The following is an 18,733-nucleotide window of genomic DNA, read 5'->3' on the forward strand; positions in this document are numbered from 1 at the left end:
ATTGCTGAGCATCTTCTGCTTCATCTGTTTTTATTGTAATGTAATCTTCTCCACAATCAACAACATGATGATACTTTTTATTATAATAATTAAACAAAAACCTTACCTAGTATTTTTCTAAATCAACTCAGAAAGTGCTTGACAATTTCTGTCAAAAACAAAAAACAAGCAGGCCATAAAGAAAACACTGATGGTGTGGGGGGACAATAGTTTAAATGGATTTTTTTTTAAATAAATTACAAGTCTAAATTACAGATCTTTATTTCTCAGGAGAAATAGTACTGAACTCTCTCACCATTGTGTTGGATAAGTCTTAGAATAGTACAATATTTTACAATAATTCTTCGTATAGGTGTGAATTTAATGATTGAAAAATGCATTAAAATATAAATCGCTCTGATAAAAGTAGGGGACATAGGTCTTGAGCCTCCCATTAAGTATACAGATGAAATAACTGCAATTACTTCTAGTCTTCAAGCCTGGGCAGGGAAAACCGTGATGACATCAGGGCTTGATTTTCATACGTAACAAAACTTGTTTTCCAGAGCCACGTTGACGTTTCCACAGAAGTGAAGGGACTAAGTTTGATTGATTTTGGTGCCACTGTAAAAAGATCAGAAGACAGTGAACATCACAAAACCCTTAAACTGTAAATTATGAACAAACTTTTTTTTATAAGCACCAAGTATCTGAGAGTTACAGGCAAGTTTGCTGCCTTGCTCTGGGATGGTATGGCACCATCTCCTGGCTTATTAATAAGAATGCAAAGATGCACTACAATGTGATATAATGTATTGCTGATACTGGTCACCATTCAGCACTGTGCTGATTTTCCTCAAAAGATTGCCCTGTGGTTATACATAGAACAGATCAAATCTCTAAAACTGCAAAAAGCCTTTGTGCTCATTTTGTAAAGTTATTTCCCAGGTTTATGTTTGTAAATCATTTATTTACCTCGTAGTGTTCGAATACTGAGAAACTGCATTTGGAGTTGTTCCTTTCACGACAGTTTATTGCATTCGAGCCAGTATTGTTACCTTGCTCTCAGCTTATCACGACACTTTATGTAACCTGCCCACACTATTAAATAACACCCTCCTCCTCTTCCCTCCTTCCTTTTAGACGCTTGCGGTCTTACAGACCCGGTCCACGTGGAGTCTCTTCAGGAGAAGGCTCAGGTGGCTCTTACAGAGTATGAGAGGATGCAGTACCCAAGTCAGCCTCAGCGCTTCGGACGCCTGCTCCTGCGACTCCCTGCCCTGCGCGCCGTCCCTGCCAACCTCATCTCACAGCTCTTCTTTATGCGCCTGGTAGGAAAGACCCCCATCGAGACACTGATCCGCGACATGCAGCTCTCCGGAAGCTCCATCAGCTGGCCGTATGTCCCAGGACAGTAGCTCCCCACCCTGACGGACGAGGTCTCCGTTTGGGATCAGTGACGATAAAGACCCACAGGAAACCTCCTGACTCATCGCCTTCCATCTGTGTGGTTATGAAACTGCAGATCCAGCTGGCCGTCATACGTACTGTACTGTAACCACTCTATTCCCTTTCATGAAACGAGTCCTCCGTCTCCTGAGAAGAGAGGAGACAGTGCCAGGTTGGATCTGTCCTGTTGCCAGCTAGCACATTTTGGTGCCAGATCTCAGGCCAGAGACCAGATCCTCATGCTGGGTCCCGATATGGTCGCCACAGCCAGTCATGTACCACCCACATGCTACTTTGACAACAGTCGCCACAGTTTTCATGTAGAGGGCAGCAGCACCCTGCTACAAACACATCTAGAGGACAAAACTGTCCCGCCACTGAAACTCTGGGCTCATTTTTCATGGCTCACCATTTGTGATACAGTGATGTTTTTATCCACACAACTGAAAACAGTACAAGACGATATTGTGAATAGAAAATGGAGCTAATTGAACAGTTTGAAGCGTCGGGAGGCTGTGGTCAAATGGTGGACTGAAATAAGACACGATAAGGGAAGAGAAAATTATATACTTACTGAGAAAGAACAATTACAATAGAAGAGAATGAGATTAAAACAAAGAAAAAAAAGTCACCAAAGTCTATCATAACATCCTCAGAGATGGTTTTTAAATAAACAGTTCAAAAAAGCAAAGAGGACATTTGACTGCCCGACCATCAAGTGAACAATGCATTTACATTCATCCCCAGGGCTCACTGTTGCTGTATTGAGACGATTTGAGAAAAGAAAATGAATTGACATGAGAACGGACTTTTACCTCACAAGACATCAGAATGCTTTCGTCTGATATTTCCTAAACACAAACCTCTGTAAATGTTGTTCACCAGAAACCGCCTTCTTTTTGACAACTGCCTTTTTATTCAGTAAGCAACTTCAGCAATTCGGAGCATTGCAAACATTACAATAACATAATGAATCGTTATTTAAAAAAAAAAACACAAATCCACTTGTACTTGGACTTTTGGTTTTGAATGGCTTAATACGGTGAATGCAACTATTGTGTATTGTTTCAATGTTTTTTTTCCTTTATTGGGTATCAGCAGGCTGACATCAACTCGGGTACTAGTACAACAATTCAAGATATGATTTTGCAACAAATCCAGTTGGTGGAGAGAGCGTTGAAACCAACACTACCAGTTAAATACCAGTTTACGTTGATCAATTATTTTTCTGAGGTATTAATCCCTTGATTAAAGTATTGAAATGTACATATATTGAAGCCCACTTTGTCTTTTTGCATGTTCAAATGTTTTCGATCTCTGCTAAGTTGAGACAGTTTGATTATTTTCTATTTCGAGGTTCATTTAAACATTTAAGTATTGCTTTTACTGTTAACTTCTAAATGTTTTTCTATTTGTATTTACATGAAAATACCTCTTACATCTGTTCAGATGTCAAAAAAGAAGCTTACCTTCATGCCATTACAGCTGACGTGATAAAGAGATGTTCATGCTCTCATCGACAAACACCTGAGTGAGTCTCTGCTGCTGTGAGACAATGCTGTAATGGGTGAGAAATCTGGTGGGGGAAAAAAAACTGTTCATGGAAGATATTCAATGCCAAAACATTACAAGAAAAAGCAGACAGGCCCTTATTTGCTGGTCCACCAGAATTTACCTCAAACTGGGATTTCAAGAGGCAAGTTTACAAAATGTCAAAAGATATATTTAAGAGGTAAGAGCTTAATTACACTTGGTGTATTTGTGACTGATGTATCTCTGCTTCTTGTTCTACCACCAGGCCTTCTGAAAGTTGGAGTTACTTCTTTACATCCAATCATGTCATCACAAAATAAAAGCTAAATATACAATACATGTTTTCTTATCTTTGTGTTACCCAGTTCTTAAATTTCTAAAGTTTTCTGTGTATGGCAATGTTATTAAAAGAATAAAAAATGACCGTGTGTCATTTGTTTTTGTTTTTTTTGCAAATAACTTGAAAATGTTATTACATCTGTATGAAGAATGCCAAATAAACTGCAACAAATACCATTAATGTTTAAGTGTATTAATGAAGTCAAATTTCAAATTAAGACAGATGTACCAGATTGTTTTTATTGCTCCTTTGCCTAGACTGTATTCGTTAGCCTAACAGCATATTTGTCTAAGTCATATTTACTCATGCAGTACGCCATCTTTGTATGTCGCAGCAAAAATGCCTAAATCGGGGAGAGGACTTAGACAGTGATTTTAGATTATGATAGGCTGAAGATATAGGCAATAAGGCAGGGTGATGCAGCAGTGGTGAGAGAGTAAAGATAGGCAGATATCACAATTTGGCCAAAAAATGAGGCATTACGCTAATGATATACTAGATTTATACTATGCTCATTACCCATCACATTACTTCTCAACAAAGTCACATTCATCAGTTCCCATTCTATCACACCCTTTAACAATAACATATGTAACTACAATTGACACTCAAAGAGGGTGAAATATACCACAAGGTACAAACAAATTCAGATGTTATTAATGAAGTCTTGTGAAGGAGTACATTACAACAAAGCAGAAAGTAAGTAGGATTATCCTATCAGTGATGACAGGTGTAAAAAAATAACGCAGGAGTAGTAAACATAAGGGTCAAATAAAGTGATGGTTCAGTCACCGTAAGGCCAGTTGAGGGCCATGTTGGAGGCAAGCAGCAAACTCCGCTTGAAAAATGAAGCCAATGCGGAAGCGCAAAACCCTGCAGTTCATTGAGCGTCCACTTGAAGATGGCTCCAGAAGTCATGTGCACGCGCAAGGCAAAAAAAGCCAGATTTTACAGCGTTTACAGGTTTAAAGCCTATTACAAAAAACACAATAGGTCTGATTAGTAACTGTCATCATGGGCACACACTTTAGCCTTTGGGGGATTATCTGTCTTTTAAACGGCTCTGTTTGGATTTTATAAACGATACAAAATTACATACATAGCTAGGTATGTAGCTGACATGATGTAACAGATTCAAACTTTTCTCAGCTCCAGAGCATTTCCAGGATGGCGGCTCCTGCCAATAAGCCTCCGGAATCCCCTGCCGCAACAGATGGGTGACATCACTCAGACTTAGTCCATTATTATTTACAGTCAAAGGTTGGAACAGTTTAAACAGGAATGCTTTCAAACTGTAGAAAATATGGAGGATAAAGTCTTGTATTTTCCTATGTAACACCTTCACTCTGCCAGTGTTCATCCTTATCTTGAGTTTGAACAGATTATTCACGCTAACAAAGACCTTGGTCGTAGATTTTGACCAGACGTTTGATGTGGAAAAGCTTTTGGCGAAGTTCTTTGCAATGCTTCTTCTTAGCTTGATGGTCAGGCGTCTGGAAGAAAGAGACATTTAATCAAGTGTATGTTAATCTATTATATTGGTAACATTAGCTGGATGAGAAATACGTTAAATATGAAGCCCCAGCTAGCGGTCGCCAGTTAACTGAGCTTCCATTAAAGACTGGAAACGGGCTGAAACAGCTCATCTGCCTCTGTCAAACAGCGAAAACAGCGAAACATCAACCACCAACCATTAATGTTCCCCAACATTTCTGTTTACCGTACAAAATTAAGGTCTAAAAACACCATTGCAGCTTTATGGGTGGTTATTTGCCGAACCATTTTGGCTACAATAAGACTCCAGAAAGTCACTTCAGCCTTCATTGCCGGCAAGCTGTTTCGTCCTGCTCCCAGTATTTACGCTAAGCTAGCCTAATGCCACTAACTTAGCTTCATAGCATTATTTCTATGATGTTGTAATTTTAAATCTTACAGCATAAAACGCTGCACAGTATTGTTCTTTGCATTTAACTCTTAGAAAAGAGGATATAATCATGTTCTTCCAAAATCTTGATCTTTACCTGTAATTTCAGATTTTGGTTCTACAATCTTTATCCCTCTTACCCTTTTCGTGTCTTTGAGCCGGTTATACTCATCTGCCACACCCTAAAAATGGAAATACACATTCTTAAACAACATAACGTTAAATTCACAGCATTAAACTATCTGAACATTCTTGAAATTAAGCACAATGAAATCATGATTGGTTCACTCAATGTTTTTAATGGCAGTCACACTGACTCACACTGAGGATGAACTACGCTGTTTGATATACTGTAATTAAAAGACACCACTATCACGCTACATTGTCTTGGCAGCAAGTCCTGTATTTTTCCACCATGTGTTCTTCCCTCCTGTTTTTCCCTGTCTACCTGGTACTTCATGGAGCTGTCGTCCAACGTGTCCAGCTCTCGGCTCAGCTTGTGCATCTGGTCGCTGATGTCATCCATTTGGGCGCAGAGGCTCTTATAGCAGGTCAGATCTGAGTCAAACTCCTTCTTGTACTGTTGGCGCTGCTCGTCTGAAGTTATCACTGGATATAGCCTGAAGAATGACACCAAGTTAAATGAAAAAAATCATTATTTTCAAATTAAACTGTTATTCAGGTAGAAACTTTGAAAAGAGAGAATGAACTTTTTGATCATTATAAAATCATAATCATCACTGTGAGCAATAATGCCTTAAGGAAAGTAGTTATGCAGGCCAGTACTAGGGGTGTATCAATTTGTTTCAGGGCAGTGCGTATTATTTAATAATATGATGTTATTAGCCAGCCAAATTTAAACCTAAAGTCATGCTTCCTATCAAACGGGAAATATTTTAATTTCTGTGATTTGGATATTCCACATCTTCAAAATGAAAGCATTTTCTGGCTTTAAACAAAAAAAGACAATTTAATTCCTGTTGAACAAGGAGGAAACACATCTGAAAGGGCACATCAATTATTTTGATCCTCAATTTATGATGAATCAGCCTTTCTAAAGAAAGGAGGGTTTTTTTTCTTCTCAAAATTAAAAAAAAAAAAAAAAAAAAAGAGCCGTTAGAAAACTGACTTCATTTAAATTTTATACCAGCAAATGTTTTAAAATCTTTGTTTTCAATTTTTTCTCAACATACTTCAAAATGACAGCCCCTTAGTTGTATTTGTACGATATGATTTTGCCTAAATCAACTCCTTATGATGCTGGCCACCTCTGGTAAAATTGCCTATAAATTAAACAGATCATGTGATCATATACACCTTTAATATAATGGCCTCTGTCACAGATGCATGTTTAAGAAGTCATTTCTTTTTCTTATATTACATAATTGACAAACATTGTTATTAGTGTTTCAATAGTGATCTGTTTCAGTTAACTTGTTGAGTACGATTTAAAAATATCATATATTCAACATCTGGCTCAGTTTTTTGTGTTTCCTGAAAAACTTGGAAAAATGACGTAGGTGATTATTTTAACAAGGTGACGACATCTTTCTTTGCTTATATACTAACTAATGCAGAAGAAAGGCTGCCAACCTGTACAGGTGATCAGTATGATCTCGATCCAACTCATTCCCAGTGTCTCCGGTGGTGTAACCAGTCTCATACTGGGACTCCACTACCTCCTGAGCCGCGGCTCTGGGTTGTGAATCTTTCCTCTCTTCCTTTGTCACATGACGATGATGATGATGATGAAGAGGAGGTTTTCTGACACTGTCGGTCTGCTCTGAGGAGCTGCTGGAGCAACCTATCACCCTGCTGTTCTGGTACAGAGGCTCAGGACCCCGACCATTACTGTTGTCTGCAGAGAAACTGCAGCAAAGAAAGTCACAGAAATAACTTTACTGATATTATTTTACAAGTTTCTGCACTGAGGAACAGATGCCACATTTTAACTTCTCTTGTTTTCTTTATACTGCAGTGCAGAGAGCTTTGAGCATTATGTTGTCTCAGTATATGCAAGTTTGAAAACCCTCAAGTATTTCAACTTTTTGACATCACAAAGTTACAAAAATAGGATTTGTGGCTATTGAATTTAAATAAAGCAATAGACTTTATTCCCACTGTTCAAGAAAGCAGTAGTGTAAATGAAGCTGTATTCAAATTGTGGCATATTTTTACAGATCAGTTATGGTGTTGATACTACATTAGATTTTCTTCGACAAAATCTATATATGCTTTGCCTTGCCTCTATAATGAGACTTAAAATCCTTGACAGGTCCCAAGAGAGAGAGACCTAGCACTGTTTTATAGTCTATTCTTAATTGTACCATAGTTTAAGAAGTGAACATCATGCTGTATTGAAGATGACTTGAAACTTAACATTGAGACCAAAAACACATTTGGAGAATAATTAATGAAGTAATAAACCAAGTAAGAGTAGAGTTATTTTCCCCTAGACATTTCTTTTTGTAACCATGGGAACCCAATGCTACATACACTTCTTTAATTCATAAATATTCTATATATTAACAGCCACAGAAACAAGAACTCATTAGTAATGGAGTATTTATTACATAATGTAAAGAAATTGATGCATTTCTGCTGAAAAACAGAGTTCATTTATTTTTTAAAAGCTCAAATGTGTTGGATTATCAAATATTTTACCTGATATTCTACCTGAAGGTGCACTTATTAAATACCAAATGTCATAATAATCCATCAATGATTTTAATATTACACTATTTAATGGTTGCGTGAGAGAATACAGTTGGTTTCAAGTATGTGCAAGTTTGGATCAAAGTTGTGGATGATCCATCCAAAGAACTGACCATCACTGAGACCCACAGATCAGATTTGTGAGTTTAATTTATTTTTGTTTGCATAAAATCTCCAACCACAGTTTTTATTCTTCATTTGGATCCCTGTTCTCATCGACAGAGAAGTCAGTAGACATGTTGAGATCCACAAATAAAAGAAAGAGCCACAGGCAGGATCTGAACCCCGGCAGCACACTAGCCATCTGCGACCCCAGATCACAGCGTTTATACACACGCTCAGCCACCATCACTCACATGTTGCTTTTAAAGTTCCCCTCACTGTGGATGCTGACTGTCCCGTTGCCGTAGGAGACCACGCTGTTCTCTGCCCTCAGCTCAGGTGCTGTCGGTCTCTCCGATACGACAACAGTTGGTGCCTGCTGGGTGCTGCGTGAATCTCCAACATGATTCACCTAAACAATATTAGGAAAGGTGAATCAAAATCGTTTCTATTATTAATATTTGTAAGACTATATTGCAAAAAATGTAAACATGAATCTTTCAATAAAAAAATACAAAGGATGTGTTCTTTATTTTGACAAATATTTGAAATTGTGAAATTCAAATATTTTATACAAAAAAAAAAAAACAGTTTCTGCACTGAATCAGTCACATAGAAAGTGTGGAGTGGATATCTGGAAGATTGTCTGCGCAACAACCTGAGCTTTAAAAACAAATTCTTGTTTTTCTCCCAGACCTGTGTGCATGCTGCCAGACAGATACAAGGACAAACTCACAAACACACATGCACATAGACAGAGTATGTTTGACCACAATGTGATCATGTAAAATGTACGTTTTGCCTTTCCACTGCTGCCAAATGTGAAAGCATGATAAAAATGTCCCTTTTCTCTTTCCAGGATGATCAGTGTCTCGCCTCAAATCTGTACTGTAACAATGTAGAGAAATAAAATATTCTGAACTGTGCCTGAAATGAAATGCATATTTCAAGTGGAGTATGCATACAAGTGTGAGCATGCTAACAAATATAAAGACACAAAGGAAACAAACATTTTGGCTGTTCAATATTTCTGGATGATCAGGTAACATGTTTTCTATTTCAGCAGATAAAAACAGCACTATGAGAATGTGGAACAGAAACACCTGCCGTACAAACCAGTAATGTTAGAACAGAGTTAGACATTAGGAAAGAAAAGGACATTAGGACAACACTGTGAAAAGATAACCCAACACTAAAGCTGCATTATGAATCTATAATCCTCTACTGTATCATTCATTATTAATGACTCATGGTCTTTGGCCTATTTCTGAGCCAGTGCAGCAGCACAGGATGAGGATCTAGAGAGCTGATGAAGATGTCTGGAAAAAAGCAGCCGGTGACATAGATCTCATGACTGAGGAAGGATGATCCTCTGCTGCTGTGAGGAGAAAATCCTGGAAAAACTGCAGGAAATCAGATACACTGCTGCAGCACAAAAAGTCTCTGTGTAAATCTTCTATTCAAATTCTTCATTTTATTCCTGTGAAGTTCAGGCCAGTCAGAATTTATAAGCTTTGCAGATATTTGTTTAAGAACTTAATTAACGAGTTGCAATATGTGATTGTTGTTAATGTAATATAACCCTCTGTCAATTTCTATTAATTATGTATATGCTTTAAAAGGACAATATGTTGTTTTTTTAAAAAGCGCTCTTGGGCATATACAAAAATCTGATGAAAGTAAGTGTGTTATTTCTGGATCTGGAAAATAAACAACATCACAGTAAAAAAAAAAAAAAATCTGCAATAATTTAGAAATTTTGCAATCCTTTTTCGCAAGATAATTAAACTTTCAAAAGATAAACTATCAATTTTCCTTTGGCTTTTTTTCATCTCTTACCAGATTTTTGTTTTTACTTTCAGTTAGGAGAAGCTTTACTTTGTGCTGTATATTGAGTCATCTTTTCTCCTCATTGCTTCAGGGGAATTGTACATGCAAATAAATAATTGGACTTTTTTTTCAACACTACTATGCACACAGGGCTTGTTTTATTATCTAAGTATACTACGCCCCCCATTCTTACAGTCATATAAATGTAGCACAAACCACCAGGATATGGCTTCTCAGCCAGGAGTCTAATCTGCAGCGGTCCCTTCTCATCCTGAATCATTTAGCACCACCACACTCTGCAGGGATTCACACAGCAACATTGAGGCAACTCTACCCTTTTTATACATTATACATGTCACATACATTATATATGCCTCCCCGCAAGGCAAGCATCTTCAGTGCAACACAAGAGTGGCCCAGAATACGACCTGTGTCTCGCTCTGCAGTGATAGGACGTATGTGTGCCAAAGTCTTCGCTGGATTAACTGAATATGTTTCCTCCTGCTCTATAATGACACATAGTGACACATGCATAGTGCGCTTTTCCCTTGCACATTAATCACTACTAAATACCACATGAGGCTGCTCATGCAGTACAAACAGCACAGTTTTCAGTTCTGCTTGAAGCCGAGGCAGACAGAGGCTATCAGCTTGTAATTTGAATGACAAAAACTCCCCTCCCCCCTCGACCTTCAGGCCTCCAAAATATGATTTTTTTAGGATGATTTTTTTTTTTTTTAATTTTAGGAACCAACAGTGAAAGACAATAAGAGGACTACAAGATACTGTATAAACTTAGATTTAAGGAAATGGTTAATATTACATTTCAATCCCATGAATACAGACATTTAGCAGCCTTCTGTTCTTTTTTGTGTAATTGACAGAAAATTAAAGGAATGTCAAATAAGTTAAGTTTCTTAAGTGATATTACAATTTCTATAAAAGTTATTGAGAGTCATTAGCAATGCTCTTTGACTGGGTTCAAGTCCATGTGGGAAGATACTCAACCAGACAAAGTGAAACCTCAAAACGGGTTCTCAACTATGACATGACTGGCTTTGAAAGACTCTCCCGTTTCCTTTTTCAGGAAAACCTATAATGTTTATTGTCAATCACTTTTATACATTGGGGCTGAGGTGCTTTTATCACTAGTCTGGGTTAATGATCAGCTAGAGTGAAACCTGGGAGTGCCAAAGATAAAGAGCAGCTGGTAATGTGTGTTTGTCAAGACGAATGGTTGTTTTAATGTTCGAGACACTTCACAATGTGGAGTGTCAGCCTGGACCTTTACCTGCTTCCTACTTTCATAGATAATAAATGCTGAGGTAACTTTGGCCTTGTGCATAAAGTATCATTTGTATCCTTTGAACTTAGTCTCTCACTTGTTTTGTTTTTTGAAACAACAGTAGAAACCATTCGCCATTCTTTACCAAGTTTAAAGTTCATGAAGAAATTAAGACTTTAACACTCAGGGACATTTCTCACCCAGTCCTGCACATCCTGCCCCTCAGACGACCTGCCCCGCGGCTCGTCCCACAAGATGTTAGCTTTGCCGTGTCGCCAAATCTTGCTGCGGGTCTTGTAGGCGTAGTAAGCAGACAGAGCCAGGGCTAACACCACAATCAGACCAAACACGAACGCCACCGTCTGAGGACAGAAAGCAACGTATATATCACCATATAATAAAACATAATATGAAATAATAATGTGAAATCTCATCCACCTCCTCGGGGTCCATGTAGCAGTAGTGGTGCAGGTATTGATTGTACATGGGGAACCCCCCTGGGAAACCGGCCCCCAGGCTGCCGCTGAGGCTGGGGCTGCCCTGGATGTTCTGGCACATCATCAGCATGGGGTTATAGAGCATACTCTGAGAGCTCTGAGACATTGGGTTCACCCCGATCACAAATATGATGTCGATGATGCCCTGAGAGACAAAGAGAGGCTTCTTTATTAAGGCTGTGACGTCGCTCCATTAATGCATGCAGGCTCTTTTTGGGCATTTGTCTAATTTTGGCCTCTGCGTGTGAGAAGTATGTCTCTCAATAACAGAGAGTAAAACCAGAATTTCCCCTCTGGGATTAATGAAATGTGTAAAATAAAATTCAAAGTAAGATCCTACGGTAACATTGCTTCGCTTGAATTACACATTTCCTTGTTAAACAAGATGTGAAATAGATTATGTATCAATAGTTTCCAAAAACCATGTTGATTGGTTCATGACTTGTAAGCTATAGTTTCTATCAGTTCCTAATGGTAAGATGGTGGGAAAACAATTGATTTATGCAAAAAAAAAAAAAAAGATTCTTATCTGCTGAGATTTTAAATAGAATCATATTTTCAAAAAAAAATCTTTTTTTTGTTGGCTAATCAGTCACTTCCTGCTAAGTACAGAGGCCAGCTCTTTAACTCAATAGAATGTCAAAAGATGAAGAAGTTCAGCAAGTCTCAAAGATGACAGGAGAAGATCCTGAATGATGTACTAATTCAAAAAGTAGACTTTGAATCCATTGATCCCGAGTCATTTTGAATCAAGAACAGATTCTGAATCTGTTTGTGACCACAACAATCGAGACACCCAAAGATTCCCAGCCCTACTGATGGAGCATTTTAGCGTCTTTCAGCAAATTGTGTTAAGTTTTCTGGCAATACAGCTTTACTTGTTGGATTCTTATTTGCTGTGTGTATCTATTTCCTTTACAGACAGCAAGCAGTGGTCTTCAAGAGAGCTCTCATAAAACCCCTGCACACCTCCCTGTGTGGAAAGACACATTAAAAGTCCATCTGGTGAACTTTGTTGAGTATTTAGCATCTTCAAATACTTTTTGAGTGACTTGTATCAGTTTGTTTGTTTCTGAGGCATAAAGGTGTAATGCAACAATTCTAAACTTTACAGCTCATTGTCTCTTCTAGCTCATTTTTTTTTTTGGCTCTCCAATCCCCTAAGGTTGACTTTCCGGCATCTTCAGAAACAAACATAATAGAGTTGTTACTTATAAAGTAATAGTAGTGCATCATCATACAAAGTCAAAGGAGAAGTACAACTGAAACAAGGCTACGTCATAGACAGGCAGGGATAAGATTTAAAGGTCGATACGCAACATTGTAAAGGAAATCTGTTTTGAGTTTAGGGAGCAGCTCTTCTACCTTTTTGAACTGCAAACAGTTTGAATGGCATTCACACACTTTACATCAGGACAGACTCACCTGCAGGACAGCCAAGATGATGTCACAGATGAACACAGTGAGGTAGAAGCTGCATCCTCTCATGATCCGTGACCGAGAGAAACTCCCCACCAGGAACCCCAGAGAAACCAGGAAGTTAATGGCTGCCATGGAAATCATGGCTGCCTTTGCAGACTGTGGCGTCATGTAGGAGCTACTATAACCATAGCTGCCTCCATAATATCCATAGTCGCCCACTGCAGCAGCCGCAGCTGAACCCCCAACACCGTAACCCCCATACCCGAAACCATTCATGTCCCACACCAGGGTTGAAGCCACGCAGGCGAAGATGAGGAAACACAAAAGAACTGTAACTCCCTGAAAAGTTTTAACAAATCCAGGAGGAGAAAACCAGCGGTAGAAGAGTTGAGGCTTCTCCTCGTGATAGTAGGGGTCTTGAGGGACATTATATGAGTAGGGGACATACTGGCTCTGGGGGGAATGAACACTCCTTGGAGGGTAGAAGCTCTGGGAGTTGGTGCTGTAAGGCGGGCTGTACATTGGGGGTGAATCATAGTACTGAGGCTCGTACATCTTTCCGAGGATATAACTGATAAATCACCTGAGAAAGGGAGGAAAATGTGAACGGATCAATTCTTGGTGAGAGCAAAGTCCTTGCTACAACTGTTGAGTGATCATATCCCTTCGCATTTCACCATGAATATATATATATATATATATACTCAACAAAAATATAAACGCAACACTTTTGTTTTTGCTCCCATTTGTCATGAGATGGACTCAAAGATCTAAAATTCATTCCAGATACACAATATTACCATTTCTCTCAAACATTGTTCACAAATCTGTCTAAATGTGTGATAGTGAGCACTTTTGCTTTGCTGAGATAATCCATCCCACCTCACAGGTGTGCCACATCAAGATGCTCATCAGACACCATGATTAGTGCATAGGTGTACCTTAGACTGCCCACAATAAAAGGCCACTCTGAAATGTGCAGTTTTGTCTCACAGCAAAATGCCACAGATGGCGCAAGCATTGAGGGAGCGTGCAATTGGCATGCTGACAGCAGGAATGTCAACCAGATCTGTTGCTCGGGCATTGAATGTTCATTTCTCCACCATAAGCCGTCTCCAAAGGCGTTTCAGAGAATATGGCAGTACATCCAACCGGCCTCACAACCGCAGACCACGTGTAACCACACCAGCCCAGGACCTCCACATCCAGCAGGTTCACCTCCAAGATCGTCTGAGACCAGCTACTCAGACAGCTGCTGAAACAATTGGTTTGCATAACCAAAGAATTTCTGCACAAACTGTCAGAAACCGTCTCAGGGAAGCTCAACTGCATGCTCGTCGTCCTCATCGGGGTCTTAACCTGACTCCAGATCGTCGCCGTAACAGACTTGAGTGGGCAAATGCTCACATTCGATGGCGTCTGGCACGTTGGAGAGGTGTTCTCTTCACGGATGAATCTCGGTTTACATTGTTCAGGGCAGATGGCAGACAGCGTGTGTGGCGTCGTGTGGGTGAGCGCTTTGCTGATGTCAATGTTGTGGATCGAGTGGCCCATGGTGGTGGTGGGGTTATGGTATGGGCAGGCATCTGTTATGGACGAAGAACACAGGTGCATTTTATTGATGGCATTTTGAATGCACAGAGATACCGTGATGAGATCCTGAGGCCCATTGTTGTGCCATACATCCATGAACATCACCTCATGTTTCAGCAAGATAATGCACGGCCCCATGTTGCAAGGATCTGTACACAATTCTTGGAAGCTGAAAATGTCCCAGTTCTTGCATGGCCAGCATACTCACCGGACATGTCACCCATTGAGCATGTTTGGGATGTGCTTGACCGGCGTATACGACAGCGCGTACCAGTTCCCACTAATATCCAGCAACTTCGCACAGCCATTGAAGAGGAGTGGACCAACATTCCACAGGCCACAATTGACAATCTGATAAACTCTATGCGAAGAAGATGTGTTGCACTGCATGAGGCAAATGGTGGTCACACCAGATACTGACTGGTTCTGAGTCCCCAGACCCTCAATAAAGCAAAAACTGCACATTTCAGGGTGGCCTTTTATTGTGGACAGTCTAAGGTACACCTATGCACTAATCATGGTGTCTGATGAGCATCTTGATGTGGCACACCTGTGAGGTGGGATGGATTATCTCAGCAAAGCAAAAGTGCTCACTATCACACATTTAGACAGATTTGTGAACAATGTTTGAGAGAAATGGTAATATTGTGTATCTGGAATGAATTTTAGATCTTTGAGTCCATCTCATGACAAATGGGAGCAAAAACAAAAGTGTTGCGTTTATATTTTTGTTGAGTGTATATACATATAATTCATATAGCAGCTTAAAAAATGCTAAATTCTAACCTTGTGAAGGCAATTTTTCAAAATTCACAACAACAGAAAAATCACAATGTCTTAGATGAGGTAATCAGTTGTTTTATAATTTAGTAACAGATAATCCATCATACTTTTTGGGAGGGATGACTTGACTGATATGTTCCAGATTAGACATCTTCAAGATTACCAAATCTGCTTTACCAAAGCTAAATAAAGTGCCAAAGATTACACTGTAGGCTATAGCTGTATAACAAAACCTCCACGGTTGGAAAGTGTTCCAATAACAACTTTCCAGTGGATTTTTAGGAGTAAAACATCTTGTTTTTCTTTCTAGCCTGACATCTACATGATCTGTTGTGCAAGTGTAAGATTTTTCATTGCAAGTCCAATGCAACTAATGAGAAGCATACACAATGATTTAAATGTGCATTGACAATCTTACAATTTTTAATAAACTTTCGTTCCTAAATGTTGGTCCCAAGATCAAACCCTTCTGCAATGATTTCAACTCTTTGATTGAAAATCAAACACATGATTTAATCCAATATTACAATTGTTTTCTAAAGAACTATTCAGTTCCAATATCTGATCTTATCTCGAGGCTCTCTAAAACTTGTGATGCCTTAATGAGTACATTGATACTTACAAAGATAAATGAAGACTAAAATAACTCCAAATCTACTCATGTTCGCACGTCTGTTGGTTCAATGTAACCAGGTTTCTGCATCTCTCTGTCCTTCGTTCACCTCAGCCCTGGCCTGAACCCTCTGTAGCAGATATCACTGACCCACAATTCATCACTCCAGAGGAACTCGACCCAGCAGGCTTCAATAATTCAGACAGACAGCAGTTTAGAGGCAAGCCAGGGTAGCCATGCGGGGTGTTTACTGCAGGAGAAAACCATAGTCGTTTTCCCTCCCTGGGCTGCTTCTGCTGTGTGTTGCCTGAGTGTGAGGACACATGACTGTCTGTCCAATATTGGACAGAAGCTTCAAATTAAGAACAGCCAGACTCAGCAGAGTTGCTCCTTTTCTTATCAGCTGAATATAACTTTTACAAATGTGCCCTCAATAAGTGAGACAAAACAAAGCTAACCACTCAGTTAATTTCATAATGAAACGTCTCTGTTTGCTCATTTTCCCATCTCAGTTAACTCAGAAAAGAAATGTCTCCTTCCCACTCCAGGAATTAGAGTGGAACTCTTTAATTGTAGAGTGCTTTAAGATCAATTAGTTATGCTTCAAATTCTTCTCATGAAATTCCACTGATCAAATAATTGAACAATTGACCAGGAACTGTTCATCAACCACGACATTAATAAAATTGTCAATGAGCCTACCATTTAACTTACCGTTAAGAGAAAACCTTCAACTCACGCGGCTCCATTCACGAGTCTCCTCTCTGACTGATCTATGTCCGATTTATACTTCACTCACGGTCATAAACTTCGTCAACTCGCCTCAAGGAAACTTTTTCCTCACAAACGAAACCTGCGGCGCTGAATGACTCAAGGGGCCCTGAGGTGCGGATGTAACTGATCTGTGTTTTTATACATCTACGCTCAGTTCACCTGACGCCTCCCACGTGCTCTCTAACGGGCCAGTAATAGGCCAGAAAAGAGAAACGTTCAAACCAGCGTGTTTTACAGTCTGTGGTTTTTTTATTACACTTTTTATCACATATTAAGACACCTTGAATTGAAAGTGGAGCCAGTCGCGGTTGAATAGTCTGATGTGTCATTATATTTTTCGTCAGGAAGACAAATTCTTGAGGAAGTGCTTTTTGTAGTTTATCAAAATCAACTTTCATTGGGTTGAAGTTATGTTTAGTGCAGAATTGATCATAGTTTAATAAGTGACCATTGTCATCCATCAAGTCAACCAAGGACCAAATACCTCTTCTGAACCATTCTTCAAAAAATAAAGATTTCTTTCTGTATAGTATATATCTATTATCCCAGAGTACAGTGGAGTGGGTTGAGAAGTTATGGACATATATCATTTTCCAATACAATAAATTTTGTTCATGGAAATCTGATAAAGAAATAGGAAGTTTGTTGATGTCAAAGTCTGTGACAAGAAGACATTTCAGCCCTCCGATTTTACTAAATAAGTGATTTGGGATACAGAACCAGAAGGAGTTGCTATGTTGGATCCAGGCTTTTATCCAGTTTATTTTTAGGGTTCCATTAAGACAATCAAAATCTATAACTTAACCATATTACTTTTCTTCAGTTTAGCCTAATAAAGTATTGAATCATGCCTCGTTTCCCAACATGCTTTCTGTTGGTATTAATGTTTATGAATGTTTAAAGATTGTAAACATAAAATCGTTTCTTTTTGTTTGTTTTTAATGTCAAAATTAAAAGAATATTGTTTTGTGTAATTTGCATGAGATTTGGTTTTGTCTATTACTCTGTTGTGACGATATTACGTACAGAGCTTTTATTATTGTAATCAGGTACATGAAGAAATTGCCTTTTCCATTATATGCAGGCAGAAGTAAAACAGTCCTTGGAGTTATTGAATCCCTATAAAAAAAATACCAATAACAGTTTTTGTTGGTTATTGCAGGAACTTTTGAAGGTTGTGAAATGTAACCACATTCTGCTTGTAGACTGACAGCACTCATGTATAAGAATAATTATTCTATGTGGGGTTTGGAGTGTTATACAGGTGTGTAGACATTTTATAACCCAAACAACTATTTGAATAATTATTTCTCACAAAAGAATAAAGAAAAGAAATGTTACATGTACAGTAAACTTTTCCCAAATAATACAGCCATGCTAATGAAAACCAGCTGCTATCATTGTGGTCTTAGGTTAAATTAGTGAATAGCTTAAACAAAAGAGCTGGCTTTTTCTGAAAATGAAACAATTAGAATTTCACTTTCCTGAGTGAAATGCAACCAGCTGCACCCTGTTGATACAGTTTATCATTGACCGATTCTTTGCAAATCAGTCTGCAGCAATTGCCAATTTATTTAAAAATGCAGTATTAAAATGTATATGCATGACCAGAAAGGCAGACATCACTGTCCTCAGGACAGAAATGAAACTGCAGTAATGTAGCGAAATACACAAGTGATTTTGAAGAACTCATGATTAAATAGGCTACACTGTTCATGTGTGATTTCAACGCAGGAAGGGAAACTGCACGTTTACAGACAGTTAATGAGGAGTTGATGATAATAGCTGCTGGTTAGGATAAACAAAATAGACGAATGTGATTAAGTGCCTAAAAGCTTTCAGACACAGAAGCAGTCTGATGTTTGGTACATTGACACAAAAGAGCAAATGCTTG

The 18,733-nt window shown here is 38.8% G+C and overlaps 2 protein-coding genes across 6 annotated transcripts in view; one reads left to right on the forward strand and one right to left on the reverse strand.

The window, feature by feature from the left end:
* The window catches only part of LOC306827198 (nuclear receptor subfamily 2 group F member 6-like), a 6,940-nt gene extending 3,556 nt beyond the window's left edge, over positions 1-3,384 (forward strand). Inside the window, exon 3 of the mRNA XM_079348868.1 lies at positions 1,104-3,384. Coding sequence (XP_079204994.1) covers positions 1,104-1,397 — 294 coding nt within the window. The 3' untranslated portion in view covers positions 1,398-3,384. The remainder of the gene's footprint in view (positions 1-1,103) is intronic.
* Positions 3,385-3,786: 402 nt separating this feature from the next.
* Positions 3,787-16,991, reverse strand: LOC306826354 (occludin). Of its 5 annotated transcripts, none has more exons than XM_079347617.1 (10): positions 16,780-16,991; positions 16,175-16,253; positions 13,080-13,659; positions 11,596-11,799; positions 11,358-11,519; positions 8,297-8,454; positions 6,819-7,094; positions 5,674-5,845; positions 5,366-5,407; positions 3,787-4,794 (listed from the first exon to the last, which is right to left on the reverse strand). In XM_079347617.1, the coding sequence occupies exons 3-10, from the start codon at positions 13,629-13,631 to the stop codon at positions 4,693-4,695; spliced, it is 1,668 nt and encodes a 555-aa protein (XP_079203743.1). In that variant the 5' UTR covers positions 13,632-13,659; positions 16,175-16,253; positions 16,780-16,991; the 3' UTR covers positions 3,787-4,692. The 5 variants fall into 5 exon arrangements, with proteins under 5 accessions (XP_079203743.1, XP_079203740.1, XP_079203741.1 ...); XM_079347614.1 differs by having other exon boundaries at positions 16,175-16,396; XM_079347615.1 differs by lacking the exon at positions 16,175-16,253.
* Positions 16,992-18,733: the final 1,742 nt, after the last annotated feature.

Source organism: Symphodus melops, assembly GCF_947650265.1.
Source record: "Symphodus melops genome assembly, chromosome: 7".
NCBI lineage: Eukaryota > Metazoa > Chordata > Actinopteri > Labriformes > Labridae > Symphodus > Symphodus melops.